This window comes from Haematobia irritans, chromosome 4 (assembly GCF_050003625.1).
Source record: "Haematobia irritans isolate KBUSLIRL chromosome 4, ASM5000362v1, whole genome shotgun sequence".
NCBI lineage: Eukaryota > Metazoa > Arthropoda > Insecta > Diptera > Muscidae > Haematobia > Haematobia irritans.
Window position 1 is genome coordinate 141334987 of NC_134400.1, and position 13180 is coordinate 141348166.

Here is a 13180-nt window from a genome sequence, read left to right on the forward strand (position 1 = left end):
CTTTTGTTCATATCTCCTAAACTAAGCGTCCTAGAGCGAAAAAGACTTTAATTCGTGGCCACCCCCAAAAAGTTGAAAAATCCTCCCAAAACCTAAAAAAATTGAAATTTTTATATGAAAAACTTCTTTTGCCCATATCTCCTTAAATATGCGTCCTAGAGCGAAAAGGACTTTAATTCGTGACCACCCACAAAAAATTGAAAAAACCACCCAAAACCTGAAAAAATTGAAATTTTTATATGAAAAACTTCTTTTGCCCATATCTCCTAAACTAAGCTTCCTAGAGCAAAAGGACTTTAATTCGTGACCACCCCCAAAAAATTGAAAAATCCTCCCAAAACTTAAAAAAATTGAAATTTTTATATGAAAAACTTCTTTTGTTCATATCTCCTAAACTAAGCGTCCTAGAGCGAAAAGGACTTTAATTCGTGACCACCCCCAAAAAATTGAAAAATCCTCCCAAAACTTAAAAAAATTGAAATTTTTATATGAAAAACTTCATTTGCCCATATCTCCTTAAATATGCGAAAAGGACTTTAATTCGTGACCACCCCCAAAAAAATTGAAAAATCCACCCAAAACCTAAAAAAATTGAAATTTTTATATGAAAAACTTATTTTGCCCATATCTCCTAAACTAAGCGTCCTAGAGCGAAAAGGACTTTAATTCGTGACCACCCCCAAAAAATTGAAAAATCCACCCAAAACCTAAAAAAATTGAAATTTTTATATGAAAAACTTCTTTTCATTTCGTCCTAGAGCGAAAAGGACTTTAATTCGTGACCTCCCCCAAAAAATTTAAAAATCCTCCCAAAACCTAAAAAAATCGCAATTTTTATATGAAAAACTTCTTTTGCCCATATCTCCTTAAATATGCGTCCTAACGGACTTTAATTCGTGACCACCCCCAAAAAATTGAAAAATCCACCCAAAACCTAAAAAAATTGCTATTTTTATATGAAAAACTTCTTTTGCCCATATCTCCTTAAATATGCGTCCTAGAGCGAAAAGGACTTTAATTCGTGACCACCCCCAAAAAATTGAAAAATCCACCCAAAACCTAAACAATTGAAATTTTTATATGAAAAACTTCTTTTGCCCATATCTCCTAAACTAAGCGTCCTAGAGCGAAAAGGACTTTAATTCGTGACCACCCCCAAAAAATTTAAAAATCCAACCAAAACCTAAAAAATTGAAATTTTTATATGAAAAACTTCTTTTGCCCATATCTCCTAAACTAAGCGTCCTAGTGCGAAAAGGACTTTAATTCGTAACCACCACCAAAAAATTGAAAAATCCACCCAAGACCTAAAAAAATTGAAATTTTTATATGAAAAACTTCTTTTGCCCATATCTCCTAAACTAAGCGTCCTAGTGCGAAAAGGACTTTAATTCGTGACCACCCCCAAAAAATTTAAAAATCCACCCAAAACCTAAAAAAATTGAAATTTTTATATGAAAAACTTCTTTTGCCCATATCTCCTAAACTAAGCGTCCTAGAGCGAAAAGGACTTTAATTCGTGACCACCCCCAAAAAATTTAAAAATCCAACCAAAACCTAAAAAATTGAAATTTTTATATGAAAAACTTCTTTTGCCCATATCTCCTAAACTACGCGTCCTAGAGCGAAAAGGACTGTAATTCGTGACCACCCCCAAAAAATTGAAAAATCCACCCAAAACCTAAAAAAATTTAAATTTTTATATGAAAAACTTCTTTTGCCCATATCTCCTTAAATATGCGTCCTAGAGCGAAAAGGACTTAAATTCGTGACCACCCCCAAAAAATTGAAAAATCCCCCCAAAACCTAAAAAAATGAAATTTTTATATGAAAAACTTCTTTTCATTTCGTCCTATAGCGAAAAGGACTTTAATTCGTGACCTCCCCCAAAAAATTTAAAAATCCTCCCAAAACCTAAAAAAATCGCAATTTTTATATGAAAAACTTCTTTTGCCCATATCTCCTTAAATATGCGTCCTAACGGACTTTAATTCGTGACCACCCCCAAAAAATTGAAAAATCCACCCAAAACCTAAAAAACTTGCTATTTTTATATGAAAAACTTCTTTTGCCCATATCTCCTTAAATATGCGTCCTAGAGCGAAAAGGACTTTAATTCGTGACCACCCCCAAAAAATTGAAAAATCCACCCAAAACCTAAAAAAATTAAAATTTTTATATGAAAAACTTCTTTTGCCCATATCTCCTAAACTAAGCGTCCTAGAGCGAAAAGGACTTTAATTCGTAACCACCCCCAAAAAATTGAAAAATCCACCCAAAACCTAAAAAAATTGAAATTTTTATATGAAACACTTCTTTTACCCATATCTCCTAAACTAAGCGTCCTAGTGCGAAAAGGACTTTAATTCGTGACCACCCCCAAAAAATTGAAAAATCCACCCAAGACCTAAAAAAATTGAAATTTTTATATGAAAAACTTCTTTTGCCCATATCTCCTAAACTAAGCGTCCTAGTGCGAAAAGGACTTTAATTCGTGACCACCCCCAAAAAATTGAAAATTCCACCCAAAACCTAAAAAAATTAAAATTTTTATATGAAAAACTTCTTTTGCCCATTTCTCCTAAACTAAGCGTCCTAGAGCGAAAAGGACTTTAATTCGTGACCTCCCCTAAAAAATTTAAAAATCCACCCAAAACCTAAAAAAATTGAAATTTTTATATTAGAAACTTCTTTTGCCCATATCTCCTAAACTAAGCGCCCTAGTGCGAAAAGGACTTTAATTCGTGACCACCCCCCAAAAAATTTAAAAATCCACCCAAAACCTAAAAAAAATGAAATTTTTATATGAAAAACTTCTTTTGCCCATTTCTCCTAAACTAAGCTTCCTAGAGCGAAAAGGACTTTAATTCGAGACCTCCCCCAAAAAATTTAAAAATCCTCCCAAAACCTAAAAAAATTGAAATTTTTATATGAAAAACTTCTTTTGCCCATATCTCCTTAAATATGCGTCCTAGAACGAAAAGGACTTTAATTCGTGACCACCCCCAAAAAATTGAAAAATCCACCCAAAACCTAAAAAATTGAAATTTTTATATGAAAAACTTCTTTTGCCCATATCTCCTAAACTAAGCGTCCTAGAGCGAAAAGGACTTCAATTCGTGACCACCCCCAAAAGTTGAAAAATCCACCCAAAACCTAAAAAGATTGAAATTTTTATATGAAAAACTTCTTTTGCCCATATCTCCTATACTAAGCGTCCTAGAGCGAAAAGGACTTTAATTCGTGACCACCCCCAAAAAATTGAAAAATCCACCTAAAACCTAAAAAAATTGAAATTTTTATATGAAAAACTTCTTTTGCCCATATCTCCTTAAATATGCGTCCTAGAGTGAAAAAGACTTTAATTCGTGACCACCCCCAAAAAATTTAAAAATCCACCCAAAACATAAACAAGTATATACAGCAGTAAGTTCGGCCGGGCCGAATCTTAAATACCCACCACCATGAACCAATTATTAGGGTTTCCTTTGAAATTTCAGGAGGGCTTGAGGACTTGAGGACACTTCCCGATGATAAATTTAAAGATTTCACCAATGCGGACTATATCAGATTCTGGATTTAGTTCTAAATTTCAGGCAAATTGGATAAAAACTACGAATTCTATAAACCCCAAAAAGAAAAATCTGGAGATCGGTCTATATGGGGACTATACCAAAACATGGACCGCTACTCACCATTTTTGGCACACCTCTTTATGGTTCTAAAATACCTCTAGAATTTGAAATTGAGGCAAATTGGATAAAAACTACGGATTCTATAAGCCCAAGAAGTAAAGTCGGGAGATCGGTCTATATGGGGGCTATACCAAAACATGCACTGACACTCACCATTTTTGGCACACCTCTTCAAGGTTCCAAAATACCTCTAGATTTTCAATTTCGCGCAAATTGGATGAAAACTACGGTTTCTATAAGCGAAAGACCCCAAATCGGGAGGTCGGTTTATATGGGGGCTATACCAAAACATGGACCGACACTCACCATTTTTGGCACACCTCTTCAAGGTCCCAAAATATCTCTAGATTTTCAATTTCGCGCAAATTGGATGAAAACTACGGTTTCTATAAGCGAAAGACCCCAAATCGGGAGGTCGGTTTATATGGGGGCTATACCAAACCATGGACCGACACTCACCGTTTTTGGCACACCTCTTCAAGGTCCCAAAATATCTCTAGATTTTCAATTTCGCGCAAATTGGATGAAAACTACGGTTTCTATAAGCGAAAGACCCCAAATCGGGAGGTCGGTTTATATGGGGGCTATACCAAAACATGGACCGACACTCACCATTTTTGGCACACCTCTTCAAGGTCCCAAAATATCTCTAGATTTTCAATTTCGCGCAAATTGGATGAAAACTACGGTTTCTATAAGCGAAAGACCCCAAATCGGGAGGTCGGTTTATATGGGGACTATACCAAAACATGGCCCGATATAGCCCATCTTCGAACTTGACCTGCGCGCAGACAAAAGACGATTCTGTGCCAAATTTCAGGACGATAGCTCCATTATTGAATGCTGTAGCGTGATTACAACAGACAGCCAGACAGACAGACAGACAGACGGACATGCTTATATCGTCTTAGAATTTCTCCCTGATCAAGAATATATATACTTTATATAGTCGGAAATCGATATTTCGATGCGTTACAAACGGAATGACAAACTTATTATACACCGTCACCATTCTATGGTGGTGGGTATAAAAAATTGAAAAATCCACCCAAAACCTAACAAAATTGAAATTTTTATATGAAAAACTTCTTTTGCCAATATCTCCTTAAATATGCGTCCTAGACCGAAAAGGACTTAAATTCGTGACCACCCCCAAAAAATTTAAAAATCCACCCAAAACCTAAAAAATTTGAAATTTTAAAATGAAAAACTTCTTTTGTCCATATCTCCTAAACTAAGCGTCCTAGAGCGAAAAGGACTTTAATTCGTGACCACCCCCAAAAAATTGAAAAATCCACCCAAAACCTAAAAAAATTGAAATTTTTATATGAAAAACTTCTTTAGCCCATATCTCCTTAAATATGCGTCCTAGACCGAAAAGGACTTAAATTCGTGACCACCCCCAAAAAATTGAAAAATCCCCCCAAAACCTAAAAAAATTGAAATTTTTATATGAAAAACTTCTTTTGCCCATATCTCCTAAACTAAGCATCCTAGAGCGAAAAGGACTTTACTTCGTGACCACCCCCAAAAAAATTTAAAAATCCTCCCAAAACCTAAAAAAATTGAAATTTTTATATGAAAAACTTATTTTGCCCATATCTCCTTAAATATGCGTCCTAGAACGAAAAGGACTTTAATTCGTGACCACCCCCAAATAATTGAAAAATCCAACCAAAACCTAAAAAATTTAAAAATCTACCCAAAACCTAAAAAAATTGAAATTTTTATATGAAAAACTTCTTTTGCCCATATCTCCTTAAATATGCGTCCTAGAGCGAAAAGGACTTTAATTTGTGACCACCCCCAAAAATTTTTAAAATCCACCCAAAACTTAAAATAATTGAAATTTTTATATGACAAACTTTTTTGCCCATATCTCCTAAACTAAGCGTTCTAGAGCGAAAAGGACTTTAATTCGTGACCACCCCCAAAAAATCGAAAAATCGACCCAAAACCTAAAAAAATTTAAATTTTTATATGAAAATCTTCTTTTGCCCATATCTCCTAAACTATGCGTCCTAGAGCGAAAAGGACTTTAATTCGTGACCACCCCCAAAAAATTGAAAAATCCACCTAAAACCTAAAAAAAATTTAATTTTTATATGAAAAACTTCTTTTGCCCATATCTCCTAAACTATGCGTTCTAGAGCGAAAAGGACATTAATTCGTGACCACCCCAAAAAAACAAAATTGAAAAATCCACCCAAAACCTAAAAAAAATTAAATTTTTATATGAAAAACTTCTTTTGGCCGTATCTCCTAAACTAAGCGTCCTAGAGCGAAAAGGACTTTAATTCGTGACCACCCCAAAAAAACAAAATTGAAAAATCCACCCAAAACCTAAAAAAAATTAAATTTTTATATGAAAAACTTCTTTTGGCCGTATCTCCTAAACTAAGCGTCCTAGAGCGAAAAGGACTTCAATTCGTGACCACCCCAAAAAATTGAAAAATCAACCCAAAACCTAAAACAAATGAAATTTTTATATGAAAAACTTCTTTTGCCCATATCTCCTAAACTAAGCGTCCTAGAGCGAAAAGGACTTTAGTTCGTGACCACCCCAAAAAATTGAAAAATCGACCCAAAACCTAAAAAAATTGAAATTTGTATATGAAAAACTTCTTTTGCCCATATCTCCTAAACTAAGCGTCCTAGAGCGAAAAGGACTTTAATTAGTGACCACCCCCAAAAAATTGAAAAATCCACCCAAAGCCTAAAGAAAATTGAAATTTTTATATGAAAAACTTCTTTTGCCCATATCTCCTAAACTAAGCGTTCTAGAGCGAAAAGGACTTGAATTCGTGACCACCCCCAAAAAATTGAAAAGTCCACCCAAAACTTAAAAAAAATTTAATTTTTATATGAAAAACTTCTTTTGCATATATCTCCTAAACTAAGCGTACTACAGCGAAAAGGACTTTAATTCGTGACCACCCCCCAAAAAATGAAAAATCCACCCAAAACCTAAAAAAATTGAAACTTTTATATGAAAAACTTCTTTTGCCCATATCTCCTAAACTAAGCGTCCTAGACCGAAAAGGACTTTAATTCGTGACCACCCCAAAAAATTTAAAAATCCACCCAAAACCTAAAAAAATTGAAATTTTTATATGAAAAACTTCGTTTGCCCATATCTCCTAAACTAAGCGTCCTAGAGCGAAAAGGACTTTAATTCGTGACCACCCCCACAAAATTGAAAAATTCACCCAAAGCCTAAAAAAAATTGAAATTTTTATATGAAAAACTTCTTTTGCCCATATCTCCTAAACTAAGCGTCCTAGAGCGAAAAGGACTTTAGTTCGTGACCACCCCAAAAAATTGAAAAATCGACCCAAAACCTAAAAAAATTGAAATTTGTATATGAAAAACTTCTTTTGCCCATATCTCCTAAACTAAGCGTCCTAGAGCGAAAAGGACTTTAATTCGTGACCACCCCCAAACAATGAAAAATCCACCCAAAACCTAAAAAAAATGAAATTTTTATATGAAAAACTTCTTTTGCTCATATCTCCTAAACTAAGCGTCCTAGAGCGAAAAGGACTTTAATTCGTGACCACCCCCACAAAATTGAAAAATTCACCCAAAGTCAAGAAAAAATTGAAATTTTTATATGAAAAACTTCTTTTGCCCATATCTCCTAAACTAAGTGTCCTAGAGCGAAAAGGACTTTAATTCGTGACCACCCCAAAAAAATTGAAAAATCCACCCTAAAAAATTGAAATTTTTATATGAAAAACTTCTTTTGCCCATATCTCCTAAACTAAGCGTCCTAGAGCGAAAAGGACTTTAATTCGTGACCACCCCCAAAAAATTGAAAAATCCACCCAAAACCTAAAAAAAATTTTAATTTTTTATGAAAAACTTCTTTTGCCCATATCTCCTAAACTATGCGTCTTAGAGCGAAAAGGACTTTAATTTGTGACCACCCCCAAAAAATTTTAAAATCCACCCAAAACCTAAAAAAATTGAAATTTTTATATGAAAAACTTCGTTTGCCCATATATCCTAAACTAAGCGTCCTAGAGCGAAAAAGACTTTAATTCGTGACCACCCCAAAAAATTGAAAAATTCACCCAAAGTCAAGAAAAAATTGAAATTTTTATATGAAAAACTTCTTTTGCCCATATCTCCTAAACTAAGTGTCCTAGAGCGAAAAGGACTTTAATTCGTGACCACCCCAAAAAAATTGAAAAATCCACCCTAAAAAATTGAAATTTTTATATGAAAAACTTCTTTTGCCCATATCTCCTAAACTAAGCGTCCTAGAGCGAAAAGGACTTTAATTCGTGACCACCCCCAAAAAATTGAAAAATCCACCCAAAACCTAAAAAAATAGAAATTTTTATATGAAAAACTTCTTTTGCCCATATCTCTTAAACTAAGCGTCCTAGAGCGAAAAGGACTTTAATTCGTGACCACCCCCCAAAAAATTGAAAAATCGACCCAAAACCTAAAAAATTCAAATTGTTATCTGAAAAACTTCTTTTGCCCATATCTCCTAAACTAAGCGTCCTAGAGCGAAAAAGCGTCCTAAAAAAATTAAATTTTTATATGAAAAACTTCTTTTGCATATATCTCCTAAACTAAGCGTACTACAGCGAAAAGGACTTTAATTCGTGACCACCCCCCAAAAAATGAAAAATCCACCCAAAACCTAAAAAAATTGAAACTTTTATATGAAAAACTTCTTTTGCCCATATCTCCTAAACTAAGCGTCCTAGAGCGAAAAGGACTTTAATTCGTGACCACCCCCAAACAATGAAAAATCCACCCAAAACCTAAAAAAAATGAAATTTTTATATGAAAAACTTCTTTTGCCCATATCTCCTAAACTAAGCGTCCTAGAGCGAAAAGGACTTTAATTCGTGACCACCCCCACAAAATTGAAAAATTCACCCAAAGCCTAAAAAAAATTGAAATTTTTATATGAAAAACTTCTTTTGCCCATATCTCCTAAACTAAGCGTCCTAGAGCGAAAAGGACTTTAGTTCGTGACCACCCCAAAAAATTGAAAAATCGACCCAAAACCTAAAAAAATTGAAATTTGTATATGAAAAACTTCTTTTGCCCATATCTCCTAAACTAAGCGTCCTAGAGCGAAAAGGACTTTAATTCGTGACCACCCCCAAAAAATTGAAAAATCCACCCAAAACCTACAAAAAATTTTACTTTTTATATGAAAAACTTCTTTTGCCCATATCTCCTAAACTATGCGTCTTAGAGCGAAAAGGACTTTAATTTGTGACCACCCCCAAAAAATTTTAAAATCCACCCAAAACCTAAAAAAATTGAAATTTTTATATGAAAAATTATTTTGCCCATATCTCCTAAACTAAGCGTCCTAGAGCGAAAAGGACTTTAATTCGTGACCACCCCTAAAAAATGAAAAATCCACCCAAAACCTAAAAAAATTGAATTTTTTGTATGAAAAACTCCTTTTGCTCATATCTCCTAAACTAAGCGTCCTAGAGCGAAAAGGACTTTAATTCGTGACCACCCCCAAAAAATTGAAAAATCCACCCAAAACCTAAAAAATTGAAATTTTTATATGAAAAACTTCTTTTGCCCATATCTCCTAAACTAAGCGTCCTAGAGCGAAAAGGACTTTAATTCGTGACCACCCCAAAAAAATTAAAATTTTTATATGAAAAACTTCTTTTGTCCATATCTCCTAAACAAAGCGTCCTAGAGCGAAAAGGACTTTAATTAGTGACCACCCCCAAAAAATTGAAAAATCCACCCAAAACCTAAAAAAAATTGAAATTTTTATATGAAAAATTCTTTTGCACTTATCTCCTAAACTAAGCGTCCTAGAGCGAAAAGGACTTGAATTCGTGACCACCTCAAAAAAATTGACAAATCCACCCAAAACCTAAAAAAATTGAAATTTTCATATGAAAAACTTCTTTTGACCATATCTCCTAAAGTAAGCGTCCTAGAGCGAAAAGGACTTTAATTCGTGACCACCCCAAAAAAAAAATGAAAAATCCACCCAAAAACTTATTTTGCCCATATCTCCTAAACTAAGCGTCCTAGAGCGAAAAGGACTTTAATTCGTGACCACCCCAAAAAATTGAAAAATTGAAATCTAATCCATATTCTTCTAACACGTTTGTTATACACCCAGAAAAAAGTGTCTTCGGAACTAAAGGAAAAAATTTAGTTTAGCCATTTTATTTCCATTCAGTTAAATTTTTGTGTGAAATAATAAAATTTACTTGTTTCAGTAAAAATCCTAAACTGAAAGCAGTTAGGAATAGTTCATTAACTAGAATAAGGCATGACATTTTACTAGTACTGTTTTCTTCGCTGGGTATAAGAAGTTACTACTGAAAAAGAAAATGCTATTCACTGCACACAAAAAATAAATGTCTGATTCAATCACGAAATTAATTGATCCAATTAATTTTTTAATTGAAATGTCTTCAATCACAGAAATGATAGTATCAATTAAAAAATTAATTGAAGGTCAATTAAAAAATTAATTGATTCAATTAAAAAATTAATTGATACTATTAATTTTTGTGATTGATTTTTGTTTCAATTAAAAAATTTGTTGAATCAATTAAATTTTTAATTGAATATTTTTTAAAACTCAATTAAAATTTTAATTTGAAAAATTTTCGTGAAATTTATTTATGTGTGATAACAAAGCATTCGTAAAAATAAACAAAAACCGAACTAAAACCAAGCTTCCTCAAATTTAGTAAGATTTCTTATAAAATGATATTTTATATTTTAGTTCATTCGTATTAATAAGTTTTCAATCCTTTCAAAACTTAAGGAAACACACTTGTTAGAATATAGGAAAATTTCCTACATTTCTTTTATCTACCTGAAATCGATACCTGTCATCGATGTAATCGATATGTTTGCGCGTGTGTTGTTTTTTAGTTGGAATCGCGTTGTTATGGTATACTGAGAGATTGTTAAAAATAATATAGTAAATTAATATAATAAAAAACAAATAAAATATATAAAATATTTGTTATTTTAAATTAGTGAGAAAATTGTTCGTTTTGTGAAAATTGGTTTATAATAAAAAGAAAACACCAGCAGTATAACAACCCCTTCATTCGACTTCATTTTGGAATCTTCAATTATCAGGTAATATTCAGTGAAGCTAACCTTTTGTGAAAAAATTGGTTTAGGATTTTTTTGTTTATATTTGTAGGTATTGAAATTGTAAAAGGTGGACAAAATTGCTAGGCAGCAACTTTTTCAAAGTGAAAGGTACTAGAAGTAGAAAACAATGTGTTTTAATATTTTAAGGCCAGTTGATGCTGTTGATTCTAAATAAATATATTTAATGTATTAATAAAACATGTCTTTTATTGAAGAAAAATTTGCTTATATAAATACATAAAATTGTATTTAAAAACGAAGGTAAGCAGTTCTAAATTTGAAGTAAAAGATTTCCCACATATATGTAAGATTTGTCCAAATGAATGAAAAAAGTTCAATAAAATCATTCCATATATGAATTCAATTCAGTTAAATTTTTTCATTCTGTAGTATAGTGGTACATAAATATAGGAAAATAACCTGACCTGTTTTTTCCGTAAAATTTCAGTCGGGGGAGTTTAGTTTTGTTTTCACTGTACTTTAAAAAAAGTCGGGCAAAGGGTTGGTCCCCCTCCCCGACCAAATATCGAAAAATAATGCGGATTTTTGTCTAGATAGATACCAACCCCAACATTCAATGAAAATTTCAAGCAAATCGCATAATTTTGTTCCAAGTTTCAAAAAGTAGGGCAAGGGGGAGGTCCCCCTCCCCGTCCACATATGAAATCATCAGGTACCCCATATTAATTCCATAACCTCACCGCATGTTCTCTGTAAATCTCAGATAATTTAGAGAATTTTAGTTTTGTCATTGTACTTTAAAAAAGTCGAACAGAGGGGAGGTCCCCCTCCGCCACCAAATATCGAAATATAAAGTAGCTGATTTTTGTCTAGATACCAACCCCAACCTTCAATGAAAATTTCAAGCAAATCGGTCAACTTTGGTCCAATTTTCAAAAAGTCCGACAAAGGGGAGGTCCCCCTCCGCGACTAGATGTCAAAAAATGAGGTACCCTATTTACATACAAACAAACAAACAAATAAACAAACATTGATTGAATTTTATATATAGATGTTAACTAATATGTGGAATGCATTCTATCTAATTTCTACGAAAATCACATCGTACAAACAAATAAAAATGGCTTTGGCGCTATACGAAGTTCAACTTTCTTCACAATGAGTTCATTTTAACTTAAAGAAGGGGTCACTTTTTTCTGGGTGTATAGTTTGCCTGACCAATTTTCCGGTTTTACTTTCACGGTGTACTTCCATTCCTAAGAAATGTTCCAATAATCTTTTATCGGTTACTTCAAATTCTTTTCCAATTTGCGATTTAATTCGTACTATCTCATTTTCATTTTTACAGGCAATAATGATATCGTCGACGTACACTGCGAGAAGTATAAAATTTTTATTTCTTACCATCGTGTACAAACATAGTTCATTATCGCATCTTTTGAATCCAATTTTACGAAGACGCTCGTGTAGTTTTGAATTCCACTCTCTTCCCGCCTGCTTTAATCCATAGATTGATTTTTGTAGACGTAAAACTTTGTTGGGATGATTTATATCCTAAAAACCATCTGGTTGATGCATATATATTTCGTCACTAAGATCTCCATTTCATATTCGACTGATAAAGCCAGCAACATCCTGATCGTAGCATATCTCACAACAGGTGAGAACGTTTCTTGATAGTCTATGCCATAACGTTGACTACATCATTTTGCTACTAGTCTGACTTTATAGCGCACAATTTCACCTTTGGCATTTTTCTTCAAAGTGTAAACCCATTTTGATTTAATTGCCTCATGTCCTTTAGGAAATTCTTGTAAAGGCCAGGTATTATTTTCTTCTAACGACTTCATTTCTTTCCATAGCTCCAATCCACTGTTTATTAAATTTGCTGGATAATGCTTCCTCATATGTGACAGATAAATTTTGAGTTTCCTCCACCACATTATTCAGCCTATTGTAAACTTTTCTTGGACGTCCAGGATTTCCGGTACGAATAATTCGTGGTCTACCAGGTCCACTTCGCTTTGCATTGTTTTCCTCTACAAGCTCCTCCTCCTCGGAAGAAGAAAAATCATGAAAACTTTGATCACTTGATGATGCGGCTTGGTCCACAGAACCAATATTTTCAACACTTTCTACATCATCATTTTGGACTTCATGAGTTTCAGAAGTTCCACTTTCTGAATTATTGATTTGTTCAATTTGCCTATTATCTTCAAATGATATATATTCGAGATTATCACTGACTTCACCACAGCCAGGAAAATAACTCTAATCAAAAATGACATCTCGTCGTTCAATTACTTTGCGTGTACTTGGGTCGTACAACCGATAAGCTTTCGATACCATGAAGTATCTAACCATGATTTAGCTTGCTCCTTTGGCATCAAATTTAC

At 33.3% G+C, this 13180-nt stretch overlaps 1 protein-coding gene across 1 annotated transcript in view; it reads left to right on the plus strand.

Annotated features, from left to right (window-relative positions):
• LOC142235790 (uncharacterized) overlaps positions 1-12330 on the plus strand; it is a 177779-nt gene extending 165449 nt beyond the window's left edge. Inside the window, exon 2 of the mRNA XM_075307047.1 lies at positions 12295-12330. Coding sequence (XP_075163162.1) covers positions 12295-12330 — 36 coding nt within the window. The remainder of the gene's footprint in view (positions 1-12294) is intronic.
• Positions 12331-13180: the final 850 nt, after the last annotated feature.